At 42.5% G+C, this 27,782-nt stretch overlaps 1 protein-coding gene across 1 annotated transcript in view; it reads right to left on the reverse strand.

The window, feature by feature from the left end:
• LOC145351488 (uncharacterized) overlaps positions 1 to 27,782 on the reverse strand; it is a 166,773-nt gene that overhangs the window by 20,506 nt on the left and 118,485 nt on the right. Inside the window, exons 9-13 of the mRNA XM_080201085.1 lie at positions 22,780 to 22,833; positions 19,688 to 19,732; positions 18,261 to 18,329; positions 13,209 to 13,307; positions 8,491 to 8,571 (exon numbers count right to left, since the gene is read on the reverse strand). Of these exons, the coding sequence (XP_080057211.1) occupies positions 8,491 to 8,571; positions 13,209 to 13,307; positions 18,261 to 18,329; positions 19,688 to 19,732; positions 22,780 to 22,833 (348 nt within the window). The remainder of the gene's footprint in view (positions 1 to 8,490; positions 8,572 to 13,208; positions 13,308 to 18,260; positions 18,330 to 19,687; positions 19,733 to 22,779; positions 22,834 to 27,782) is intronic.

Consider the following 27,782-nt stretch of genomic DNA (forward strand, 5'->3'; position numbering starts at 1 on the left):
AAGCACATACCTGAAGGGCCAGAAGCTTGACTGCCAGTTTTAAATTCCTTCCTAAGCTGATTAATAACATTTTCTTCAAAGTCATCACCCACAGAAAATCATCCAAATGAATCATAAAGATGCACGCAAGTTTTCCCTAGCAATGCCAATACAACAAGGCTGAGTCTTGTGAGCTGACGAATGGCCGATGGGGTTTAATTTAGATAAATGCGAGATGATGCATTTGGTGGATCGAACTAGGGCAGGATTTACTCGGTTAATGATAGGGCATTGAGGAGGGATATAGAATAAAGAGATCTTGGGGTACATGTTCATAGCTCCTTCAAAGTAGAGTTACAGATGGACAGGGTGGTGAAGAAGGCATTCAGCATGCTTGGTTTCATCGATCAGAACATTGAATACAGGAGTTGGGACATCTTGTTGAAGTTGTACAAGACATTGTTAAGACCACACTTGGAATACTGTGTGCAGTTCTGGTCACCCTATTATAGAAAGGATATTATTAAAGTAGAAAGAGTGCAGGATGCTACTGGGGCTTGATGGTTAAAGTTATATGGAGAGGCTGAATAGACTGGAACTTTTTTCTCTGGAGTATAGAAGGCTAAGGGATGGTCTTATAGAAGTCTATAAAATAATGAAGGGCACAGATCAGCTAGATAGTCAATATCTTTTCCCAAAGGTAGGAGAGTCTAAAACTAGAGTGCATAGGTTTAAGGTGAGAGGGGTAAAATACAAAAGCGTCCAGAGGGGCAATTTCTTAACACAGAGGGTGGTGAGTGTCTGGAACAAGCTGCCAGAGGTAGTCATAGAGGAGGCTACAATTTTGTCCTTTTAAAAGCGTTTTGATACTTACATGGGTAAGATGTGTATAGAGGGATATGGGCCAAATGCAGGTAATTGGGGTTAGTTAGAAGTTTAAAAAAAAGGTGGCAGGGGCTGAAGGGCCTGTTTCCATGCTGTAAACCTCTATGACCCTATAAGTTCACCTTCAATTGTGAACACTGTGGCTGGAATCTTACCACTGCTCACGCTGATGGGATTTCCCCTCCTCCCGCAGTGAATGGAGAATTGGCTGAGTGCCAAGTTCTCTGACTTTGCTGCTGTCAAAGTGTGGCGTAAATGCTGGTAAGATTGCATCTCTTATCTTTATCAGAGCTGCTCTTACCAAAAACATACCAGACCTGAGAAGCATCATTTAACCCATATACACATTTATTCAATTTCCAGAGCTTCCCTCATATTACTTTAGAGGTTGTAAGAATACTTCCCTGTTGAGTAGGTTACCCTGTAGAAGAGCCGCTCTGATAACTATGGAGTTACATTTCCAATAATAAGTGGTTAAAATGATCTTCGGAATCATGTTTCTTGTAGTGCAAGAGCCTACTCTAATCCCATTAAATTCCTTAAGCATTCCTCAAAACCCCTAGCTACCAACCTAACCTTATCCTTAAAGGTCCCACCTGATAGCCCCTTTTTAAATTCATCTAAGGCAAAGGAGAATCCAAAGAGCTTCTACAAATACATAAAAGGCAAAAGAGTAACTCGGGAGAGAGTAGGGCCTCTTAAGGATCAAAAAGTCATCTATATGCAGACATTTTGGGAGCCTAGGGAGGAAATTGCAGGTCGAGTAACAGAGATAGTTGAGTCATCAATAACCATAGGTGAGGTGCCTGAAGATTGGAGGGCGGCTAATGTTGTGCCCTTGTTTAAAAAGGGTTGCTGGAAAAGCCTAGGAACTGCAGGCCAGTGAGCCTCCAATCTGTAGTGGGTAAGCTGTTAGAAGGTATTCTGAGAGATAGGATCATTAGGCATTTAGTGAGGCAAGGACTGATTAGAGACAGTCAGCATGGCTTCAGAATATAGAACATAGAACAGTACAGCACAGTACAGGCTCTTCAGCCCTCGATGTTGTGCCGAGCTATGTCTGAACCCAAGATCAAGCTATCCCATTCCCTACCATTCTGGTGTGTTCCATGTGCCTATCGAATAACCGCTTGAAAGTTCCTAAAGTATCCGACTCCACTATCACAGCAGGCAGTGCATTTCACACCCCAACCACTCTCTGAGTAAAGAATTTACCTCATCCCTCCTACATCTCCCACCATGAACCTTATAGTTATGCCTCCTAGTAACAGCTACATCCACCTGAGGAAATAGTCTCTGAATGTCCACTCTATCTATCCCCCTCATCATCTTACAAACTTCTATTAAGTCACCTCTCATCCTCCTCCATTCTAAACCGGAAAGCCCCAGCTCCCCCAACCTTTCCTCATGAGACCTATCCTCCAAACCAGGCAGCATCCTGGTAAATCTCCTCTGCACTCTCTCCAATGCTTCCCCATCCTTTTTCTAGTGAGGTGACCAGAACTGCACACAATATTCCATCTGTGGTCTCATCAAGGTCCTGTAGAGTTGCAGCATAATCCCATGACTCTTAAACTCAAACCCCCTGTTAATAAACGCTAACACACTATAAGCCTTCCTCATGGCTCTATCCACTTGAGTGGCAACATTCAGAGATCTGTGGATATGAACCCCAAGGTCACTCTGTTCCTCTACATTCCTCAGAACCTTGCCATTGACCCTGTAATCCATATTCAAGTTTGTCCTACCAAAATGAATCATCTCACACTTATCAGGGTTAAATTCCATCTGCCACTTTTTGGCCCAGCTCTGCACCCTATCAACGAACCTTTGCAGCCTACAACAGCCCTCCACCTCATCCACTGCTCCACCAATCTTGGTGTCATCAGCAAATTTACTAACCCACCCTTCAGACCCCGCTTCCAAGTCATTGATAAAAATCACAAATAACAGAGGACCCAACTCTGATCCCTGTGGTACACCGCTGGTAACTGGCCTCCAGTCTGAAAATCTTCCCTCCACCACCACCCTTTGTCTTCTATGAGACAGCCAGTTACTTATCCAATTGGCCAAATGTTCTTCTATCCCTTTCTTCATGAGCTTATCATGGGGAACCTTATCAAATGCCTGACTAAAATCCATGATTACGAAATCAACTGCTCTACCTTCATTTACACACTTAGTTACCTCCTCAAAGAATTCAATCAAATTTGTGAGCCAAGACTTACCTCTCACAAAACTGTGCTGACTATCCTGGATTAAGCTGTATCTTTGCAAATGGTCATAAATCCTATCCCTCAGGACCTTTTCCATTAACTTACCGATCACCAAAGTAAGACTAACTGGCCTATAATTACTAGGGTCATTTCCATTTCCTTTCTTGAAGAGAGGAACAACATCTGCCACTCTCCAGTCCTCTGGCACAATCCCCGTGGACAGTGAGGACCCAAAGATCAAAGCTAAAGTCTCCGCAATCTCATCGCTTGCCTCCCAAAATATCCTAGGATGTATCCCATCTGGCCCAGGGGACTTATCGACCTTCAGGTTCTTCAAAATTGCTAATATGTCTTCCCTCAGAACGTCTACCTCCTTCATCCTATCAGCCTGTATCACACACACATCCTCAAAAACATGGGTCTCTCCTTAGTGAACACTGAAGAAAAATATTCATTCAATGCCTCACGTATCTCTTCTGACTCCATGCACAAGTTCCCACTACTTTCCTTGACTGGCCCTAACCTCACCCTGGTCATTCTTTTATTTCTCACATAAGAGTGGAAAATCATATTTCATAAATTTGATTGAGTTTTTTGAAGGGGTAACCAAGAAGGTTGATGAGGGCAGTGAACTTGATGTTGTCTACATGGACTTTAGAAAGGCCTTTGACAAGGTACCACATGGTAGGTTGTTGCATAAGGTTAAATCTCATGGGATCCAGGGTGAGGTAGCCAAATAGAGACAAAATTGGTTTGAGGACAGAAGACAGAGGGTGGTTGTAGAGGGTTGTTGTTCAAACTGGAAGCCTGTGACCAGTGGTGTGCCACTGGGTCCACTGTTATTTGTCATTTATATTAATTGGATGAGAATTTAGGAGGCATGGTTAGTAAGTTTGCAGATGATACCAAGACTGGTGGCACAATGGACAGTGAAGAAAGTTATCTAGGATTACAATGGGATGGGGATCAATTGGGCCAGTGGGATGACGTATGGCAGATGGAGTTTAATTTAGATAAATGTGAGGTGATACATTTTGGTAGATTGAACCAGGGCAGATATACTCAGTTAATGGGGAGAGTTATAGAACAAAGAAATCTAGGGGTACTGGTTCATAACTCTTTGAAAGTGGTGTCAAAGGTGGACAGAATGGTGAGAAAGGCATTCAGCATGTTTGGTTTCATTTGTCAGAACACTGAATACAGGAGTTGGGACATCTTGTTGACGTTGTATAAGACATTGGTAAGGCTTTGAATACTGTGTATAGTTCTGGTCACCCAATTATAAAAAGGATATTATTAAACTAGAAAGAGAGCAGAGTAGATGTACTCAGATGCTACCAGGACTCGATGGTTTGAGTTGCAAGTGAGGCTGGATAGACTGGGACTTTTTTCTCTAGAGCATAGAAGGCTTAGGGGTGATCTTATAGAGGGCTACAAAATAATGAGGAGCATAGATCAGCTAGATAGTCAATATATTTTCCTGAAAGTAGGGGAGTCTAAAACTAGAGGGCATAGGTTTAAGGTGAGAGGGGAGAGATACAAAAGGATTCAGAGGGGCAATTTTTTCACACAGAGAGTGGTGACTGACTAGAACAAGCCAAAGGTAATAGTAGAGGTGGGTACAATTTTGTTTTTTAGGAAGCATTTAGACAGTTACATGGGTAAGATGGGTATAGGGGGAAATGGGCCAAATGCAGACAATTGGGACTAACTTAGTGGTTAAAAAAAGGGCGGCATGGAAAAGTTGGGCCTAAGGATCTGTTTCCATGCTGTAAACCTCTATGACTCCATGACCTCTATGACTCTATCTGTGTGACAGAGCAGACTGACCTCTTAGATCAACCTCTGGATAAACCCAAAAATCTTTCCAGCTTTGTAACTCTTGATTTAACCTCTTTTGTCACCCTATCTTCTAATCTATTAGTGGCTGCCAACACCTCTTGTTCACCAGGACTTCTACTTCTGTGCCTTGTCCAAAGAGATTCTCTATTACCCATGCTGCACTGTCACCTTGTCAGGCTGCAGCCTCTTTTCTCTTGTTGAGACCCCTCTGAACTACTCCGATCACAATGTCTGCAAGAGATCCTTTCCACTGTATGTGATCTTTCCCTCCTCCTACACCTATCACCTGAATCAGTACTCAAACTATGTTTTCCCTCCTCCTAAACTTATCACCTGAATCAGTACTCAAACTATGTTTTCTTACTCTCCACTCTTCCACACCCTCCTCTCAAGCTATGACCCTTATCTCTTGTACACTTAGTCAATTTTTATAATTGTCTGTTGAGTTTCCTGCTCGTCCCACTATCATGGCTTCCCTCCAGTTGCCTGAACCCTCTGACTGGTATTTGGGATCCTACTTTAGGCAACTGATTCCCACGGGAGTACTTTTTAATGTTCTTCGTGATCGATGTGCATATCTATACATCATCATCTTCAAGTTTGAAAGTTCATAACTCATCCCTATTACTCATGAAGAATGTATTTTTATATACTCTGACTCCCATGTTGTATTATTAGAATTTTGCTGTCACATCCAATTATTTTTCCCAGACCTCTCCATTCCCTGCATCATTCTCTCTTGTAATAAACCAGGTCATCAGAACAGAAATCTCCCCCAGATGGTCTTATATGAAGACTTAAAGTTCTCCTAATTTTTTCTGATATTTCAGCTTTGATAAATGCTTTTTTGCTGGCATGTGGAGTATTTAAGTGAGTGGCACAAGTAGAGTATTAATCCTTCTCTCCAGTGCTAGAGGATCATTATATAGTACTGAAGGTAATTTTGGATTCTGGCTGTGTACTAATTGGTATGGGTGATACTCCCCCAGTCATCCACAAGGAATGTTTTGCGTGTAGTGCCCATACCAATGCCATTTCTAACATATAGTCTGGCTGATCTGCCAGTATTCATGCAACATTTCAACAACCATTGTATGGCTTTTCTTACAGAAGCCATTATTATTGGCAGCATGGAGGCACAGTGGTTAACACTGCTGCCTCACAATGCCAGGAACCTGGGTTCAATTTCCAGCTTGGGTCACTGCCTGTGCAGAGTTTACACATTCTCCCTGTGTCTGTGTGGGTTTCCTCTATGTGCTCTGGTTTCCTCCCACAGTCCAAAAGATGTGTTGGTTAGATGCATTGCCATGCTAAATTCTCCCTCAGTGCATCTGAACAGGCGCCAGAGTTTGGCGACTAGGGGATTTTTACAGTAATTTCATTGCACTGTTAATGACACTAACAAAACTAAAATAATAATAATAGTAGTGAACGGACTTTCTGCAGCAGTTGTGCATCATTATAATCTTTAAATTCTCACCTACGTCCCTAACTCTTCATTTGCAAATTCATCTCCATTATCTGCTAAGTATTCTGTTGGTGACCCAAGGCCTTTGCCAACTCAGTTTTCTATGACTTTATCTATTATTGTCTTTCTGTTCTTGATGTCTGATATGCTGGATATGCTGAATTTGGTTCCATATCTACAAAATGTAGCAGGTAAATACTCTGATCCTTCAATCCAGTGGCTCCCACTTTGTTAAATTCACAGGTTAATGGGACATTTACAACTGGAAGTGGTGGTGGTTTCCGATATTTAATATATGTATCACATTGAGACGCGATCTGTTCTACACGAGATTCATATTCTTTATCCACAATTCCACGATCCTTTAATGGTAGCTTTAGCTTTTGTGATGAACGGTGAGCAAATTGTTTACACAATTTCTAGATAATTCTCTTCTTATTTGCCAGACTCCAGAGGTCAACACTACATCTTGACCTCTTGACAGGGACCGCCTGGCTTCCTCAATGGAATACAACAATATTCGGATCCAGTGAATTGTGAGTTCACCACTTTATCAAAGACAAATGCTTTGTTGTTCCTCATGTCCAAATGCATCTTTGCTTTCTTCAATCGAGGACTTACTCAGCAATAACAATATGTCCTTTTGAATTATGTCAATGCTGTCGAAATGATGCATTCCTACAATTTTACTTGGGAGGATTGCTCTTTTAAAGATACTAATGTATTATCGACCTTGAATCAAAAACAGGTAGTGCTTTCATATTCCTTGACTTTATTTTAAACTGTTTAGTAAAAGGTTTCCAAATAACAATTTAGCCAGTTGATCGCGCACACTGTTAAGGTACACCCAACATTTAGCACAGAATGAATGAATGGATAATTCCTGAGAAAGACTGCAGATATCTCTGCCTGCTGTGTCAATCTAAGATGTGAAGATGTCGGCATTGGACTGGGGTAAGCACAGTAAGAAGTCTCACAACACCAGGTTAAAGTCCAACAGATATTTTATTTGGTAGCACAAGCCACAAGCTTTCAGAGCACTGCTTCTTCATTAGGTGAGCACAGGTTAAAGAGATGTGTATCGTGCTTAACCTTCTTTCCACTTACATTGTCTGTACCTTTAAGACTTGATTACCCGTAAAGACTCGCATTCCAACCATTATTTTGTGAATTGAGTTTGTGTCTTTACATGGCCTGTTTATGAACAGAACTCCCAATCATCTGATGAAGGAGCAGTGCTCTGAAAGCTTGTGGCTTGTGCTATCAAATAAAATACCTGTTGGACTTTAACCTGGTGTTGTGTCAATCTAAGCCAGCAATCGCACTGTTCTTCAGCTAAGTCAATGAAGCTGAGTTTCTAACTGCAGTTTCTTTTGCAGCTAGTACCTTCTGTGACCTCAGTCCCTCCGTTGCTTTCCACTCTTGTTATTCTGTATTCTGCTGTTGTGCAGATATCCCCTGTACCCCACTCTCCCTGTACGTCTGGAAATCCCATAACACACTGCTGCTGCCACAGATGGTGACACACTTCCTCACCCAATGTCACGCTCACACCATTCTGATGCTGTCCATTTGAGAGTTCCAAACTTCTGTCTGTGACCAGAGGGAACTGAGAAAGCAGCTGAACGCATGGAACCTGTTCATATCGAGCATCCAGAACTTTAAACACATTGAGATTCATCCCTACATCTCACCTGCATCTCACTGACTAACATCCCTAGCTCCAGGAACCCTGCGCTGGAGGGTTAATTACAAATCCATCTTGAAGTCATTTGAAATTTGCCTCATTAGCATGTGATAATTATTGACTCATCCCCAGCGAGCGGCTTTCTTGTTCAAAGTCAGACTGCTTCCACCAATTCCAGAAGTGGCCACAGTGCTGGCAGATTTGTGAAATCTTACCATTTCGATTTCCCATCTGCCTCCAACCCATCTGTCCCTGTGATAGTCTGATCAGGTATTACAAAGTCATTTTCTGCAGATAAGTGATAGATAAAAAAAAACTACTGAAATGTACACAGAAGTAGTTGAGGTGAAGATATGTCCAAATAACTCTCAGCCTCTTACTCTGATTAACGACACAGGCGCTTGTTCACGTACCTGTACTCCAGGGCTACCTCTATCACCCTTTCTACTGGCATCCCCCTTTTCACCTTTATCACCATTCACTCCTGGTTCACCCTGGGTAGAAAGCAAGGAATAGTTTCAATAATTTATCATTGATCTTGAAATTCTAGGGCAGTGAGGGATGAGGGTGTGGGCAATCTTACCATTGGCCAACTGCGGGGCAAACCAGTAAGATTGTGAGAGAGCCGAAAAATCGAGTTTGTGCCTGATTCCTCGCCTTCCGTGACCTTACCAGCACTAGATATCTGGCGCAATCAGCATCATATTTGAAAAGAGCGCGAAGCTGATTGTAATATCTAAATTGCATTTAATTTTTTTGGTAAGATCGCCCCTAGGAGTCTCACATCACTGGTGATAGTACATTCTGTGTCTGTATAATTTACAGCAGAGTCACTTTCCTCAATAGCCAGGAGATTTTTTTTTTGTTTACTTAATTCCAATCCAATCAAGTCAAATTAAAGCCAATTCAGAGTCCCAACAAGTTGGGACATTCCCGATCCAAGCTGACAAGACAGGGATCTCACCACCTGTCTTGGGCTTGACCTACATGATCCAAGCTGATTGGAGTAGGTATAGCTCCTCCTCCAAGGCTTGATCTCATTCGCATCTTAGCCAAAAGGCCCAGATGCTGCTTTAAAAAATTGCTTCAAATGAAGCTGAAATGTAACCTAATGACAAAACAGATCCAAAGTCTTTTTAAATGGAGAAGAGACAAAGCATCATCAATACACTTACTAGTGCTTATGACCATTTTTGCAGAGGTCTTGAAGCCTCTGGTAGGTTCATTTGTGGATGTTTCTCGACTTTTTGGCTAAGATCAAGTGTAGTTTTGGCATCCTGCACTTGGTTGAAGTCACGAGATTACACTGAGGCTTCATTTGAAGCAATTTTTTAAAGCAGCATCTGGCCTTTTGGCTGAGATGCAAATGAGATTGCGTCTTGGAGAAGGTGCAATGCCTGCTCCAATCAACTTGGGTCATGCAGATCAAGCCCAAGATAGGAAGTGGGATGTCTGTCTTGTCAGCTTGGATCTGGGATGTCTCACTTGCTGAGACTTTGAATTGGACTTTGATTGGATTGCATTGGATATAAACAAAAAAAATGTGGATGCTATTTCAGGCAATAAGAGCTCCATCGAGCTTGATTGGACAAAGCTAGTCCGCCATCTTCCTGGGAACACCACTGCCAATATTCCTTCTTCTCATTTGAAAGGAATTTGGAGCAAAGTATAAATAGACATAAAGCGTTCTCATGTATTTTCATTAGTTACATCGAACCTTCTCCTATTCCAGCACTCCTTGGTGTGTTACAAAGTAGCAACCCGCTCACAAAAATTCAGACCGATACGCTCACCTTATCAGCATTATTGGCTAGAGGCATTATTCTATTACATAGACATAGAACATCACAGCACAGTACAGGCCCTTTGGCCCTCGATGTTGCGCCGACCAGTGGAACCAATCAAATGACCCTCTAACCTAAACTATTCCAATGTTATCCATATGCCTATCCACTGACCATTTGAACGCCCCTAAAGTTGGCGAGCCCACAACTGCTGCAGGCAGGGCATTCCACGCCCTTACTACCCTCTGAGTAAAGAACCTACCTCTGACATCCGTCCTATAATTACCACCCATTAATTTAAAGCTATGTCCCCTCGTGTTAGCCATCACCATCCGAGGAAAAAGGCTCTCACTATCCATCCTATCGAACCCTCTGATCATCTTGTATGCCTCAATTAGGTCACCTCCTAACCTCAAGTCCCTCAGCCTTTCCTCATAAGACCTCATAAGATTAAACTGGAGGCAGTCTGTCCTTGCCTATTTTTACAATTTGGATATGTGATCTTATGCAAAATCTCAAACTTCAGAAAATAAAGTGCACTGTAAAAAGATCCACTGATGGATTTTATGTAGCTTGTCAACCTTTCCTAGAAGATTTTGAAGAACTACAGTTCTCTACTTTTCACATAAATAGCACTAATTAGTTTGCATAAATTATATCATGTGAAACTGTATCTGTCCTACGATTCATAGAATCAGAGAATCATAAAATCCCCACAGTGCAGAACCCCTATTGTTGGTGATCTTCTTATTATTTATTTTTTCCCTGGTTCATTCTTTGCCTTTTTTCCTCCTTCCTTCACTTCCAAGTATGAGTTTGTTAAGTTATTGTGGTACTGCAAAGTATTTTCTGTATATTATGGTTGCTGCTAAAATTTAATAAATAGAAATAAATTTTAAAAAATGATCAATTTATTATTTGCATTGAAATTCTAGAAGCCCCACTTCACTGTTGGTGGTGCAGTCTGTGTCTATTATTTACACCGGATTCGCCTGCTTCAATAGCCAGAAGGTAACCTGGAACAGCTATAGAGGAAGAGAGGTAGGGGCAGACACATTTTAATTTATGAAGGGAGTTCAAAGAGAGTGAGACTTAGGCAGCTGACAGAAGAACTTCCTATCATGGGCTGAAGGATGCACAAGAGACAGGAGTCAGAAGGATTGAGAACTCAGAAAGGATGTAATGCTGCACAGGTCACAGCGATAGGAGGAGTGAGGCCATGCAAGAATCTAAACACAAATTTGAAGCTATAACATAGTCAGTGAATGCCAACAAGATTAGGATAATAGGTGAGCATAACCTGGTGCAGACTTATATTAAAGCCGCATAATTTCAGCTAAGCTGAGGTTTATGGAGGGTGGAAGGGCGAGAGAGCATTGATGTAATTAAATCTAGAAGTGACAAAAATATGCTTGAGGGTTTCTGTGGAAATTAGACAGACAGGGGCAGAGATAGGCAATGTTAGGGAAGTAGAAATAGGTGAAGAAGAAGTTGAAGACAACCCAGGTTAAGCAGGATGCTGATATTGCACAAGCTAATGTAATCAAATTCTCATCACCCTAGTAGCAGCAATCTTCCAAGGTATACATATCTGGAGAGAGAGGAAAATTGAATGGTTTGTTGGGGACTGTAGTATGCTGTGTTGTGAATATCTAGATTTTGACTTATACATTCTAGAACACAACTTTTAGTTTCATTAATTAAAATTTTAACTGTAGGTAAATAGGGATCTGATTGAAAAAACTGATAAGTAACTCTAAAGTAGGTCTGGAATTTATTATAGTTAAACGGTAGTCTGAGTTTGTCTTTCAAGGTCAAAGTTGACCTCTAATCTTATATTGGAGTCAGGGAGTCTGGCAAAAGGGTTGTAAATCTCATATGAAAAACTTGTTAATATGGGTTATGTATCAAAGAGTAGCCTTGAAGGTAAAATCATTTGTTTGCATTTCTATTTGAAGCATCCTAAAACATGCCACATTGTCACAGAGACAGTGATTCGGGTGGAGCCTTGGATAGGAGATTCTTTCATTTAAAATATCTACGTTTGTTTGCTGTCTGGAGCAGACAGTTCAGTTTGGAAACAGCCAAAGGCAGTTGTAGCTTTGTTTTGGTGAAAAGTATAACCCGTCAGATTAAGAGCACGAACAGGGGCTGATAGTCAGGCTTGCATTTGAAGCGGAAAAAGATATTTACTTCGCTATTCGCTGCATTAAATGCTATTGGAGCTCTATCTCAGTCTGGATTTCATGAGGAAAAAACATCTGTAAGACTTGCAGCTAATGGAGGAAATCCACAAACCTCCTTGGAGAGCCTTGCGGCAGAAAACTGTTGGCAGAGTTAATACACTGGAATCTGTATGATTCCCTACCCATTAATATAGTTCAATTCCCATCCACCCATAATTATGTCTGCATCCCAGCCTTCTATGTCAGGCTCCAATTTCCTCACTTTCGGTCTCCCCTCTGCCCTAAAACACCCCAAAACTCCATCCTAGAGCAATGTCCCCCATGTCTCTGTCATCCTCCTTCCCAAACTCAGTCGCAGTGCTGGTCTCTGTCTTAGAATGCCTGCCTGTGACCCAGAGAACACACCCTCCCAGAGTTTAGAGGGAGCCAGTGAGCAGACCAATCCTATATCCCCAACAGTGTGCTGTAGCACTGCATTGGAGAGAATGCAGTGGAAAGCTGTTGCAGGTGGCCTTTGAATGTTGCACTCACCTTGAAGTCATGAGCGAAGCGAGGGTTGGCAGCTGCATGCCAAGCATTTCCAAACATGATTTAGATTGGTCTAATTTCCTGACATGATGCAAGATTGGGAGGGGGAATCATGATATCGGCTTTTAATGAGTACTCGTGACATGATAATGTATGCAAATGACATTCCTGCCATGGATTGGCGGGAAACTTAGCCCGCCATCAATGCAGTAAGGTGAAAATTCCAAACTGATTTCCCACTGGTGGAATTCCGATTTTTGCCCTCAATCCAAATGTTCTACTCAAATTGTTTTGCAGTCAAGGAAAGATACAGGCAATGTTTTAATGCAGGAAATGCAGTGAACAATTTGGACAAAGCAAAGTTGCATACTAAGAAATGGTAACCAGATAATCTGCTTCTCAATGATGTTAGCATTGATATCCAGCAGGGGGCAGTTTATTTAGGATAGGAAAGGTAAAGGTGAACAATTCTAGAAGGATCAAGAACCGAAGATCAGGAATTACAAGCAGCTGGATTTCTTCCCAGAAAGTCTTCACGCTTTCTGTTTTATTGATATCTGACATCTTATTTACTTATACTGAGGATTTGCTTGCATTCTTAAGAAATGAAATACAATTTAGACAAAGACTTACAGGTGGACCGGAGAAACCAATATCTCCCTTTTCACCTTTTTGCCCTGGAATTCCTGGGACTCCTGGGATTCCTGACTCCCCTTTAGGACCAATAATACCCTGAAAAACAATGCACACCAACTGAGGGCTTAGAATTTAACATCATCACTATTAGGACATGTCAACATCAAGAACACTGGGTAGGAATTCTCAGTTTGGGCCCCAAGTAAATGCAATTTAGGCTGGTGAGCCTATGGCAGCAATGAAGATACACGATTGAGTTTCAGAGTCAGCCCTCAGTTAAATGTTGCTGGCCGGTTACACTTGTCAAACAGCCCTAAATAATTGGCTAGTTTCTTCATAGATGGTGCGTGCTTTGTGGGGGTGACTTAATACAGGGCCGAGGAAATGAGAACAGAATGACTGCAGACCATGGAATTTCCGTGGGACTTGGAGGAGCATTCAAAAGGCCCCAAGGAAATACAGGAGGGATAGGTAATTGATCCTGCGGGGAACTGATAAGCATCCAGGGGTGAACTTACAGCTCCTTTAGGAGCCAGGCTACTTGGTGTCACTGGAGGATCTGACATTGTTTCAATTTTCTTGACCTTTGTTAGGGCACTGGCTGCGAATGTAGCTTTATTGGTGGGTGCGGCAATGACCAATTCGGAATGGTCAATCAAGGCAGCCAGTAGGGGAGGTGAGCATTTCTCCTCTTTCTCTGTCAGTGGGGTAGCCACCTAAAACTTCAAACCACACATATATATATATATATATATATACACATAATCACTTGAAAAATAATTTTGAAATGTTCCCAATGGTGTGGAGGGAAGAGATTTTGTTCCGAATGATCTGGGGACAGACGGCATCCATTCACATTGACCTTGATCAGCTCGCTGGGTGTGAAGGTGCTAAGGCTGCCAACTCTGATTGGATATATTCCTGGCGTGTCATCACATGACCTTATGTCTCCAACTGCCTCTCACTCTTCCACCATTTGTCACTGATGTGTCCATTCTATTGGTGCTCACCTCCCCAAACCAACTGGAAAATAAACAGACTCCATCACCTGATTGGTTGGTTCATGACATCAGTCAAATATGCCTAACACTTTTATAGCTGGTAATAAAGTCCAGGGTGGAAAGGGTTGCAGGTGGCTTCTTGATTAGAGGCCAACTGAGGCCCTTAGATAGCCACTTAAGGAACATGTAAGGGCCTCTCCCCAACAGCTCTGGTATTCAGCCTGTGGCCCTTGTTCACAGGCACTCTGTGCCCGACTCAGTGATCTGGCACCAGGAAAACGGGGCTCCAGGGGAAGCCACTCCCTGCTAATGCTTCCAATGCCCCCTTCTGTTCGCTGGTGACCTCCAGTTCGTTCACACTCACCTCTAGCTGGGGAATCATTGGTGATCCATATGGTATGTCCTAGTGTGAACACAGTAAAAAGTCTGACAACACCAGGTTTTAGTCCAACCTATTTATTTGATAATAGACTCACAAGCTTTCGAGGGGACTGCCTCTTCGTCAGGTGAATGGAGAATGGAGAACTCTCCATTCACCTGACGAAGAGGCAGTCCCCTCGAAAGCTTGTGAGTCTATTATCAAATAAATAGGTTGGACTAAAACCTGGTGTTGTCAGACTTTTTACTGTGTTTACGCCAGTCCAACGCCGGCATACCCACATCATGTCCTAGTGTGGCCACGGCTCCCAGTTGCAGTGCCAGTACTGGAGCACTACCAGCCTATGATTGGACTGCAATTCTCAGGCACGGGATAGCCATCCTACTGAGGACTTAATCTAACAGGAGGCTCAGTGCTGTCCAGCTAAATGCCTGTTTACCATGGAATAGCATTGGGCCTCCCAGAGAAATGCAGGGCTGGATTTATGGCCCTCAACTGGGCGTGCATTTGACAGGGGCACATAAAATATGTCAGATTAGTAGCCCACCTCCTTCCTGCACATGATGACCCTTTCACTATAATAAGGGTTTCGTGCTCACTCAGGATCTAAAGGAGATCTTAGCTGCCCGATTAAGTAGAACTTAAGGGCCTCAATTTGCCTTCACTGCCATTGAAGGCTGGGCAGTGCCCAGTGGGCCAGACTCCAAAGGCTGTTTTTAAAACTGCTATTTTGAAAAGATTGGGCAGGGGGCACACAAGTTGGTAGGTGCCCTGCAGATGGGGGCTACCTCGACTCAAGTGGTCATCCCCTCCCCTTAGTTTCTCCCCAGCTTTACTCCAAAACCCAACACCCAACCCCCTCCCCCAAAACCTAGAGTGTCCCCCATCCCTTCCCATGCACCCTCTAACCCCGGGACTTGTCTCACTCCTGTGACCATTCCTCTTCTTTGTGGAGATGATTGCAGTCCTGGTATGTCCACTACCACTTTCGGGTGCTGCTGCCACTGCAGCAATTGCTGGCCAATCTGATTAGCTGGCCTCTCTTGAGGGCGGGACTTCCTGTCTACTGAGCGGACAGAAGTCCTACCCTCAGCCTGCTTTGTGCTACCCTGGCGTGTTATCGTTGCAGGGCTTTGGGCCAGTATCTGTGGGAGTTTGCGCATTCTCCCCGTGTTTGCGTGGGTTTTCTCTGGGTGCTCCGGTTTCCTCCCACATCCCAAAGATGTGCTCTTAGGCTGATTGGTGTAACAAATTGTCCCTAAATTAGTCTCCCCTCAATCTGGTTTCCAATGTGGAGTGCCATAAGCATAGACAAGAGTCATGGGTGGAAGAGAGAACTCACAATGTTAAAATGGCGGCGTGGGCTCGTTGGGCAGAAGGGCCTGTTTCCCATGCTGTGGTGTTCTTTGTTCTTTGTAGGGCAGACTTTTTAAAAAGTGGCTCGAAAGATGAGCGATAAATGCTGGCCCAGCCGGTGACATCCGCATGAATGAATATATGTGGGCTGGAAGTCCAGCGTTGGATAATTACCCAGTACAATTGCTTCTTGTAGGATAGATAGAAAGAAACTGCTCTCTGTTTTCTTTTCTCTGAAAAGTCGGGGAGTCTCGGACCAGGAGGCATTGTCTGAAGACTTCATGTCAGAGGAACTGGCTAGAATAAATGCATGGGATTATGGAGATATGGCCTGGGTGGGATTGTGGTCGGTGCAGACTCAATGGGCCAAATGGCCTCCTTCTGCTCTGCATGATGCTATATTACAGTCAGAGCTTTCTGTCACGTGATTAGGAAATATTTGGACCTCTCTTTTAAATGCTAAATCAATTGTTAATTTTTAAATCAGCTTACAAGTTCACAAGTTCCTAAGATCATAAGTTTTGGAGCAGAATTGGGCCCTTCGGCACATTGTGTCTGCTCCACCATTTGATCAAGGCTGATATGCTCCTCATTCCCATTTTCCTGCCTTCTCCTCATAACCTTTCAACCCGTTATTCATTAAAAATCTATCTAACTCCTCCTTAAATTTACTCACAGTCCCAGCATCCACCGCACTTCGGGGTAGTGAATTCCACAGATTCACAACCCTTTGGGAGAAGTAGTTTCTTCTCAACTTTAAATTTGCTGTCCCTTATCCTAAGACTATGACCTCTTGTCCTAGAATGCCCCACAAGAGGAAGCATCTGCTCCAAGTCTACTTTAACCATATCTTTTATCATCTTGTGTACCTCAATTTGATCTCCCCTCATTCTTCTAAATTCCAGAGAGTATAGGCCTAAGGTTTCCTCTCACAGTTTGAAGGATGTGCTGAACAGGCATCGTAATGTGGTGACTGGGGGAATTTCATAGCAATTGCAGTGTTAATGTAAACCTTACTTGTGACTAATAAACTTTTTAACTTTTAAACTGTTCAATCTCTCTTCATATGACAAACTCCTTATCTCTGGAACCTCCTCTGAACTGCCTCCAATACCACTACATCTTTCCTCAAATAAGGGAACCAAAACTGTGCCCGATACTCCAAGTGTGGCCTCATGCTAAACAAAGATATTTAGGGAAATGGGGCAAAGGTGAGTGTATAGGATTAGTGTGCAGGTTCAAAGTGTAAAAGGCCTTCTCTTGTTCCCATGTTCTTACAGTGCAAGAAGTGAGTGAAGGCACCATGTGAACAGAATTATGTTACAATTTTATAAATGCTTTTGGAAATGCTTGACATTTTTCAAAATTGTAACTTAAGCTGAGCCAAACTGCAAGGCATGTACAATTAGACCAGAGCTGACATTTTGTTTAGAAGGTGGTGACATGCGAAAGTAATCTGAGCTGCATTGCAATATAGAATTTGGTCTTTTATTTGGAATTTGGATCAAACCCAAGGAACAATTGGATAAAACCATTACATGTACATCTCTTTGAAAAACATTAACTTGGATTTCAAAGTGGCACCCTGACCCTGGAATTCACAATGGCAGACATCTAATGGAGCTGAATGAAAATTGCAATTATAAATCCTGTCACCATTCCACATCCAATATTGATAAGATTCTTGGGATTTGGTGAAAATGTTTACTTTTTGCATATATCTCTTGTTTCCTTCTCTATGAAAGGTATACTTTGTCAGTATAGTGCACAAGAAACAGTACTTTTCACTGTATGCTAATATATAAGAATCATAGAAACCCTACAGTGCAGGAAGAGGCCATTTGGCCCATCAAGTCTGCACTAACCACCATCCCACCCAGGCCCTACACCCATATCCCTACGTATTTACCTGCTAACCTACGCATCTCAAGACTCTAACAGGCAATTTTTAGCATAGCCAATCAACCTAGCCTGCACATCTTTGGACTGTGGGAGGAAACCAGAGCACCCAGAGGAAACCCATGCAGACACGAGGAGAATGTGCAAACTCCCCACAGCCAGTGACCCAAGCCGGGAATCGAACCCAGGTCCCTGGAGCTGTGAAGCAGTACTGCTAACCACAGTGCTAACCACTGTGCTACCCTGCTGCCCTGTGACAATAATAAATCAAATCAAATCAAATATATCAATATGGTAAATGTTCAACCCTTGATTTAGTTTGGCATTTGGAATACAACTTTTTGTCATAATCTTTGTGTCAGGTTCCTTTCAATTTTCTATATTCTAATTCATATTCATATGTGAAGACATTACCTGTAGTGCCTCTTGAATTTTTCCATCGTAGTCTATGATTCCTGTTGTTCCTTGTTCACCTTTTTGACCCTTCATACAAAGTGATAACAAATATAGAGGAGATATTCAGTGAACAAAATCATAGAATTCCTACAGTGCAGAAGTAGGCCGTTCATCCAATACAGCCTGCACCAAAACAATCCAATACAGACCATATCCCCTTAATACCCCATATTTATCCTGCTAATCCTGACACTAAGGGGCAATTTAGCATGACCAATCAACCTAACCCACACATCTTTGGATAGTGGGAGGAAACGAGCATCCGGAAGAAACCCACGTGGATACAGGGAAAATGTGCAAACTCCACAGAGTTATCCAAGGCAGGAATTGAACCTGGGTCCCTGGTGCTGCGAGGCAGCATTGCTAACCACTGTCCCACTGTGCCACCGTGGCTAGTGCTGCTTGAGGAAATCTGTTCGAATTTTTCAGCTGACTAGCTGGACTAGGGTGACTTCTAAATTTCTGGTGCTGGCAATCCCAGGTACAAACAGTGCTCATCCCAAACCTCGCTCACTGCACCGTGGTGATCTCTCCACTTCCTTCACACCAGATGTGCTCAGCACACAAAATGCAATCAGTAACTTTTCCATGGCTGCTGATGCCAGTTAAAGTAGTCCTGATGCTCCTTGTGTCCATCAGAGATGTGCCTGGTGTGTCAAAGAATGATCTTACCATGCATGATCACGCAGAAACAGCTGTGTAATACACAGCTATCAAACACTTCAGCATGTCTGACATGCTATGGGCAGTGGAAGGCCAGAGTGTGGCTTTGCTGTACTTCAAGATTAATCTCCAGAAGAATATGGCTGTGGAAAAACTATTTGAACAGATTGCACAAGAGTGATGGAAGCAGATTCAATGGGAAGGACCAGTGGATGGGGATTGATTGGACAGCCAGCTTCTGGTCGTTCAAACTCTGCTGCCGCTGCAAGTGAGGATGGAGAACTTGGTGCTCAGCCAATTACCCATTCACTGCTGCGGGACTGGAGAATCCCACTGGCTGTAATGGCTGGAAAATCTCAGCCTAAGTTTCAGGCTGATATGTGCAAATACAACATATGACTTAGTCTTCTCATAGAGGGCATGTTTCTCTTGCATGCTAGTTAATAGAAACCACCTTCATAATCGAATCATTTACTATTTAATGACACCCGGAGTACAGAGGAAACCTTCCTTATCATTTAAAGATGACTTGAAGAATTTTACTGGTGTAGTCCCTCCTGGGGGGTGTTGGAGAGAGAAAACACAGCTGAAAGATAATGAAGTCACATTGTTCCAGATAGTAACAGATATAATATGCAGAATAATAATTTTTATTATTTCTCACAATGTAGTACTGTACCTTAACTCCAGAATGAATATAACCCAACAACATTGCTACTCACATTCAATCCTGCACGCCCCTTTTCACCTTTTTCTCCAGGTTCACCCTAAAACAAATTCCACGATATCTGTGTTAAACTCTGCTGACTGCAGTTTAAAATTCAGCGTGCAATCGTAATTCAATACAACTGTGTACTTTATGATTTAATTAAATTCATGTTATTCAATAATAATCAAATCATGTGCTAATCTTTATTCTTTACAGACTCAAAAAGCTTGCCTCCCTTGATTTATTCTTACATATTGTATATACTGCAGGAATTTTAAATTAGAACAATACTTATATCCACTGACAAAATAATTGCAAGGTGTCAAATTAATTTGTTTGGCAGCTTTGGTCTTTGAGAAGTCTTTGTTGCTGTACAGAAAACCATCAATCATATTCACCAATGTGCAGGTACAGCAATAAATTAGGAAAGTTAATAGAAATTTATCATTTATTATTAGGGGCACTGATAACAAACATAGGGAGGTTATGACTCAGTTGTACAGAGCACAAGTGAGACCACATCTGGAGCCCTTTCTTCTTGTTTAAGGAAATATGTAAATGTGTCAGAAGCAGTTCAGAGACAATTTAATAGATGAATACCAGGAATGGGTCGGTTGTCTTATGAGGAAAGCTTGAAGTTTAGAAGAAACCTTTAAGTGCCTGAGGGGTATTGACAAGAATGGATGTGGGAGAATGTAGAACTGGGGGTCACTATTTTAAAATAAGGGGTCACTCATTTAATACAGAGACCAAAATCTTCCATCCTTGTTCATGGCTGGGCTTTTCCAGTGCCACTAGAAATGAATGGAGTTTTGACTGGAAAGCCAAATTTTCCGTTCTCGCTTGCAACGGGTCCCACCACAGACATGACTGGAGAATCCTGCCGAGAGTAATTTTTTTTCTACCAGAGGATCATGAATTTCTGCAGCTCTCTTCCTCAAAAGGTGATGGAAGCAGAATCTCCCAATATTTTTAAGGCAGCGCTAGATAGATTCTTGTTAAACAAAGGGGGTGAATGGTTATTAGGGGTAGAGAGGGACGTAGGGGGTTGAAGTTACAATCAGATCAGTCACAATCTTATTGAACGGTGGAGCAGGCTCCAGAGGCCGAAAGATCTACTCCTGCCCCTAATTCATATGTACATCTATAACACCTTTAGAATAATGGAAAATCCCTGGGTGCTGTGCATTCTGAGAATATGAAGCAGAAATCTGGGCACAAAGTGGGCAAGGCAAATAATAGTGTGACTGAAGAGGTGAGACCAGCAATTTGAGATCTCCGGAATGTTACTACACCATGCCTAAGTGTTCTGTCACCTTTGCTAAGCTACATTTGAAAGGGTGGAAAGTACAAGTTGGGACATTGTTTGGGAGACAGTTGCAGAACCAGGATGGAAAAGCCAAAAGAAGATCAATAGCTAAGGACAAACACCTTAGGCACTGGGGATACACTGGAGGTCAGACATGATAGAGATTAGAGATGAAGTGACTTACTGGGGATAGGGAGTACAAAGAGCTCTGATTCAAATCTTGCTTTTACTTTTCATGTTATTAGCAGCAGCGTGGCACAGTGGCTAGCACTGTTGCCTCACTGCACCAGGGACCCAAGTTCAATTCTGGCCTTGAATGACTGTCTGTGTGGAATATGCACAGTCTCCCCATGTTTGCATGGGTTTCCTACAGGTGCTCCGGTTTCTCCTTAAACTCCAAAAATGTGCGAGTTAGGTGCATTGATCGTGCAAAATTGACCCTAGCGCCAGGGGGAATAGCAGGATAAATGTATGGGGTTACAGGGATTGGGCCTGGATGGAATTGTGATTGATGTAGACTTGTTCTGTCGAATGGTCTACTTTTGCACTGTAGGGATTCTATAACTGAAGCTATTTTAACTGTATAGACAGCTTCGCACTTCATCCTTACCCTGTAATTGAATCTGGTTGAATGATGCTGGTTGTTTTTGAGTTTCTCACAAAAATTCTGCCTGTCATTTTGACATTATGTTCTGTTTGAAGAATGGTTTTTCAATAGCATCTCTGTTTGTATCTATAATTAAAAGTGAACTGATATGTATATAAAGTGACCCTTCCTCCTGGTAATCAATTGTTGATTATTGTATTACAGTTATGTCACAATAATTTATTCTTCAGGATGATACAGATAATGTTTTTATGGTAAACTTTTCAAAGCGGAAGTAGATCAATTCTTGATAACAAAAGGATGTAAGGTTATTGGGGGCAGATGGGAGGTAGCAGTCAAACCAGTCATGGTCTTACCAAGGGCAGAACAGGTTCAGAGGGCAGAGTGGCCTAATCCTGCTTCTAATTCATATGTTTGTATGTAACTTAATTAACCTATCTGAAGATAGTTAGAGGTCAGTGTGGTCCCACACCTCACCCCCTGCTAAAATGTAGGGAGAGATCGTGACCAAGATCTGATGGCTGGTCCACAGCAATATAATACTGGGAGCAGTGCTAATTATTTTGAGGTGAGATTTCTGCCTCTTTCTTAGGAAGAAATTCCTCCTTCAAGACCTGCTGTCCTATTTGACGGCTACCAGCTCTGTAGTCCTCTGCAGTCTCAGCACTGCCAACTGGGAGTGCTGTCCAGACTGGGACTACAGGCAGTCCCCAGTGTGAAGAGCCCAGGTAAGTCTGGGGCTGCAGGGTCTCATTGAGAATGGCAAGGGGATGGAGGGCTGGTTCAAGAGATTGGACAGAGAGTTGACCTTGGCACAGGGGGAGGCAGGAGAGGTTGAATCAGCTGGTGACAGGTGATTCCACCGTAAAAGAGGTCATCCCACCCTTGCTAAAGCTGCTGGGGTTCAGACACGACATAGGCCTCTGCTTGTCATGGGTAAAACATTGGCTGGGGCAGGATGAGACCCTTCATGGCCAGTTCAGTAGCTCAATAGGTCCGAAGGTGGGCATGTCACCCAATGCTCCCCTCCCACACCATATAACTCAGGAAAGACAGGTTGACATGGAGAATGTTGCCCTCTGAACTTTATGAGACCTCTCTCCCACTGTCTCTTCAGACCCATCATGGGATAGGGGATTGTAAAATTCAGTCTAATATATTTTGAAAAAGCAGTAAATTAATAATTTACCTTTAATCCTACCATTCCACGTAATCCTTGTGGACCCGCAATGCCTTTTTCTCCCTGCAGAGATGAGGATTATTTAGGTGAAACAAAAATCACAAAATATTCAGTAAACATAAAGACCTTCAAAAACAAAATAAAAGCAAAAAACCACGGATGCTTGAGATCTGACATAAAACATAAAACGGCAGCACGGTGGCACAGTGGTTAGCAGGGCCGCCTCACAGTGCCAGGGAACCCGGTTCGATTCCAGCCTCTGTGTGGAGTTTGCACATTCTCCCCGTGTCTGTGTGGATTTCCTCCAGGTGTGCCAGTTTCTTCCCACAGTCCAAAGATGTGCGGGGTAGTTGAATTAGCCATGCTAAATTGCAGCTTAGTGTCTCAAGATGTTTAGATTAGGAGGATATGTCGGGTTTCGGGGGTTAGGCCATGGGTAATATATTCTGTCAGTGAGTCAGTGCAGGCTCAATGGACCGAATGGCCTCCTTCTGCACTGTAAGGATTCTATGACTGTGTCTAAAGTGTTGGGAAAACTCAGCAGGTCTGGCAGCAACTGTAGAGAACAAGACAATGTTAACGTTTCGAGTCTTCTTCAGAGCCTTAAAAACGGACTGTTTTTTGTAGCTATATTAATAGCAGTCAGATATTAGCATTCAACATTTGTATTACTTTGGATAATGAATGACAAATTCTCTAAAAAAGAGTGAGCGGGAAGCAAACAAAGGGGTTTAATTTCTTAGTGTCAATGAAAAAGATATTTCAATTCAAGTTGGTCTAATAAAACATCAGGTCAAATATGTTATTAAACCATGTGTTGTGCTGCTCTGCGAATTCATTCCTTTACACAGTTGTGAGAAAAGGATTTAAAGTTAATCTTTGCTTGTTAAGGTAAATGAACTCTCTGATGCTGGCCTGCTGTGTTAACTGTTTTTATATTCAATGGTGTTTTCAGGAAAATTTACCCTATGCTTTACATCCTCTTTGATGTTCAACCAGGAACAGCCGAAAATCATGATGTATCTTTCACAATTGTGTAAGGCTGTCAAACATCCGCAGGAATTAAAATAGAAAAGATGTCCTTTGGCCTGGAGCTACACTTCCTAATATGCCAGGACATTCAAATTGAATAATCTGCCTCCTCCTAGGATCAAGTACAATCGTTGAAACATTTAGGTTTTGTTAGACTTTAGTTCAGCTACTGAACAATGTTTTATTTGACTTACTTGTAGAACAAAGCAAATAAGCATGCGAGCCTGCAATTAGCATATTAAACGCTGGGGTAGATTTTGCCCCGAGTAATGTTCTGCTGGCTGTTTAACAATTCTGAGGGAAAGCTGAGCCAGCTTTACGAGACAGGGAACTTAACATATGGCTAGCAGGCTGTCAATGGAAATTGAGAGCCTGGGTTGCTGCTACATCAGACCTCCTGCCCAGTTTCTGACCCCAAAGAAACGGTACATTCAGGGGAAGGGGCTGTTTTCAGGGGTTGAGGACCCAATACAGCATAGGCTCAGGTAGGCTTTTTGTTTTGTAGAACAATTCCTGCTCCTCCTGATCCCATGAAAATGATCTAAAATATAACTTTTTGGACTCATTTTTGGATGGGGCATTAGCTACTAAGCAGAATGTGTGTACTACAGGCTCCACCCGATGTGTACAATACAGAATATGCGTACTGCAGGCTCCATGCAATGTACACAATACAGAATGTGTAAACCATAGGCTCCATCCAATGTGTACACTACAGAATGTGTATACTGAAGGCTCCACTCAATGTGTATACTACAGAATATGCATGCTAGTGGTTCCACCTAATGTGGGCACTACAGAATATATATATATACACACGACAGGCTTCACTCAATGTGTACAATACAGAATGTGTATATTTTAGGTTCCACCCAATGAAAGCCTAAAATGCCAATTGTCATAGGACTCCACTTTGTATATTTAAAGGGCCTAATGCTGGACTCAGCTGAGTATTCCATCTGTTGGCCTTTTGCAATGCAACATCAGCCAGCCTATCGGAGGGAATGGGTCACTAAGTCATACTTCCCCCACCCCCCCGTTTCCGGGATGGTACAGTGCCACTTCCACCAGGGGATAGTCTTCAACATCTCTCCCACTAATTCATCATTCATAAAATGAATGCACTGGTTTAGTAAATGGTTCAGTTCCTAAGTAGCAGAAGTTGCTAGCTAAATGAAACATAAAAATAAAATACAGCAGGAACAAAATATACCCATTTTGTCTTGTTGGATAGAAATGCTTTTGAAAAATATTCTATCCTTGGCGCTGCATAATGAGGAAGATAATGGCTGGGATGTTCCAGCTATTCATGCCAGCGGGATTTTCCAATTCTGCTGCAGTGAATAGAGATTTGGCTGGGCACCCAAGGGAGTGTGGTGTGAATGCCTGGTAGGATCAAGTCCAAAGCATTTTAGGAGGGATTATGCTGAGCTATGAAAGAGTCATGTGATGCTGGAGATAACTCTGTATGTAAATATAAAATATATATATATATATAGGAAAACACATGGGCACTATATAGAAGGCAACAGCTGGAAAAGTTCCATCTTTACACATTACATCATGTTAGGTGACAGGCCATGATTACAAACAATGATGTACTAGCAAATGTTGACAGCCTCAGCATTGAAGCTATAATAATCAATGCTTAGCTCCCATGAGTTGGACATTTGTTATGGTGGAAACCATATTATTACCAAAGCAGGGAGATCATAAGACCATAAGACAGAGGAGCAGAATTCGGCCACTTGGTCCATTGAGTCTGCTCCGCCTTTCAATCATGGCTGATATTTTTCACATCCCCGTTCTCCTGCCTTTTCCCCATAACCACTGATCCCCTTATTAATCATAAACCTTATGGAAAATGGACGAATGACAGAAGAAAACAGGGCAGAAAACAAAGGCACTGCGAGTGTACAATGAAGATTCATTTGAAGCAGTACAACATGATTGTTGGTCTTGGGAAGCTCTTGATCACTGACAAACGACAATTGCATGCTGAAGGAATGAAGAGCACTGAGCCATATATCAGTGCAGAGGTAACGCACAAGGGATGGGGGGAATAGAATTGGCAACATCAGATGGAGAATCCCCTGAAATGTGGTTATATATGTAGAAGACCGTGTTTGTCATGTACCAGTTAATATAGTTATCAATGCACTCATCCGCCATGAACTTACTCTCCTTCCTTTTTTAGTACAATCCTGCGCACAAGAGGCACGATAATATTGTGGCCATTAGCAAATCATCAACATTTCTATGTACCAAAAAATAAAATCATAAATCACGCATACAAATGTCAGTCAACTGAAACAAAGTCAGATAAAGACATATGGGCTAAATTATCAGTCACTTCATGGTCGATGGGTGGAAAGTGTAGCCTGTGGCTATACTAGCAGAAGTAATAAAAATCAGATTTAAATTTCTATTTCCTAAAATTCAGATTTACATTAGATTTGTGGCAACATTTGTACTGTTTCCACTTCACAATGATATTAAAAATGATGCTATAATTCAGGAGTTATGTATGTTTCTGACTCTGGGAGCATAACGATGAGAGATCCCCTCAGGGAAACCACCTCACACTGCTTGGGATCATCACCAGTGTCAAGCCACATTTAGGAAGTACTCTGAGGAGCTAGACCCTGCAGACACTAAATTCTAAACTCAGGCTGAGGGCTTCTTTCTGTTAGAGAGGATTGTCAAAAAATTCTCAAACACATGAGGGGTTAAACTGGATAGCTCCTGATAATGGACACAGGCATTGCAATGCACTTTTAACCCATGTCCATTGATTGCAATACAGGCAGCTCACCAATTTTGTGTGCTTGTTCATTCGAATAATTTCTGCACCCAGGCACAGACGGGCCCCAGATCTGTGGCGCAGAGGGAAAAGCTTCATCCCTGCCACACTGCACACAGAAATGATGTTACCATGGGCCTCCCAGCCACCATGCCTATGGTTGTAAATTACAGTGTGTAAAGAGAATTGCAGGGCAGTTCAGCTATCTGTCCTTCAATAGATGTCTGAGGTGTAGTTGCAGAGTCAAGGGTACAGCATCTGTCCATCCCTGCCTCTCTGCCAGTACCTTTGCGGTTGTCTGTCTTTCAGACAGCTGCCACCCATGCCAAAATGACACAGCCTGCAGTCAGGCCTTCTGGGTCATAGATGTTTGGTGATGTCCTCCAAGGCCATCTGCAGTCTCCACAGCCCTTCACCAGCCATGTTTTAGTCTCTTTGGTAGCATTACATAGAAGTACAGAGATAGACAATGTGGTTGACTCTCAACTCCCCTCTGAACAAGTGCAACTAGTGACTAGCAATAAATGCTAGCCAGCTAGCAATGCCCATGTCCCACGAATGAATAAACAGAAAAGACAAAGGAAGACAGGCAAAAAGGGAAAGTATAGTTCACTTTTTTACTTGATGATTTCATTTATAAATTTGATTTAGGATGATATTTTCTGATGGTTTTTCTATTGCATTGTAGCAAATGGAAGTTGTGATGGTCAATGACTGAAGGCAGATAGGTTTAAAACTTGATGAACGGGGAACTGGCATTGTGATTACTGGTATTGAACTCGATTGGATTGTTCAAAGAACAAAGAACGGTATAACACAGGAACAGGCCCTTCAGCCCACCAAGCCTGCACGGATCACATTATCCTACATGGACCAACTGCCTGTATCTCTCTATACCCCGTCTGTTCATGTGGTTATCCAGATATGTCTTAAATGTTGCTAACGTGTCTGCTTCAACCACCTCACTTGGCAGTGCACTCCAGGCCCTCACCACCCATCTCTCTATACCCTGCATATCTCTACTGAACCTTTCCCCTCTTACCTTGAACTTGTGCCCCCTTCTGATTTTATTTCTGACCTGGGAAAAAGCTTCCAACTGTTCACCTTATCTATGCCCCTCATAATTTTATAAACTTTTATCAGGTCGCCCCTTAGCCTCTGTCTTTCCAGGGAGAAC

This window comes from Carcharhinus amblyrhynchos, chromosome 13 (assembly GCF_965287045.1).
Source record: "Carcharhinus amblyrhynchos chromosome 13, sCarAmb.v2.hapA, whole genome shotgun sequence".
NCBI lineage: Eukaryota > Metazoa > Chordata > Chondrichthyes > Carcharhiniformes > Carcharhinidae > Carcharhinus > Carcharhinus amblyrhynchos.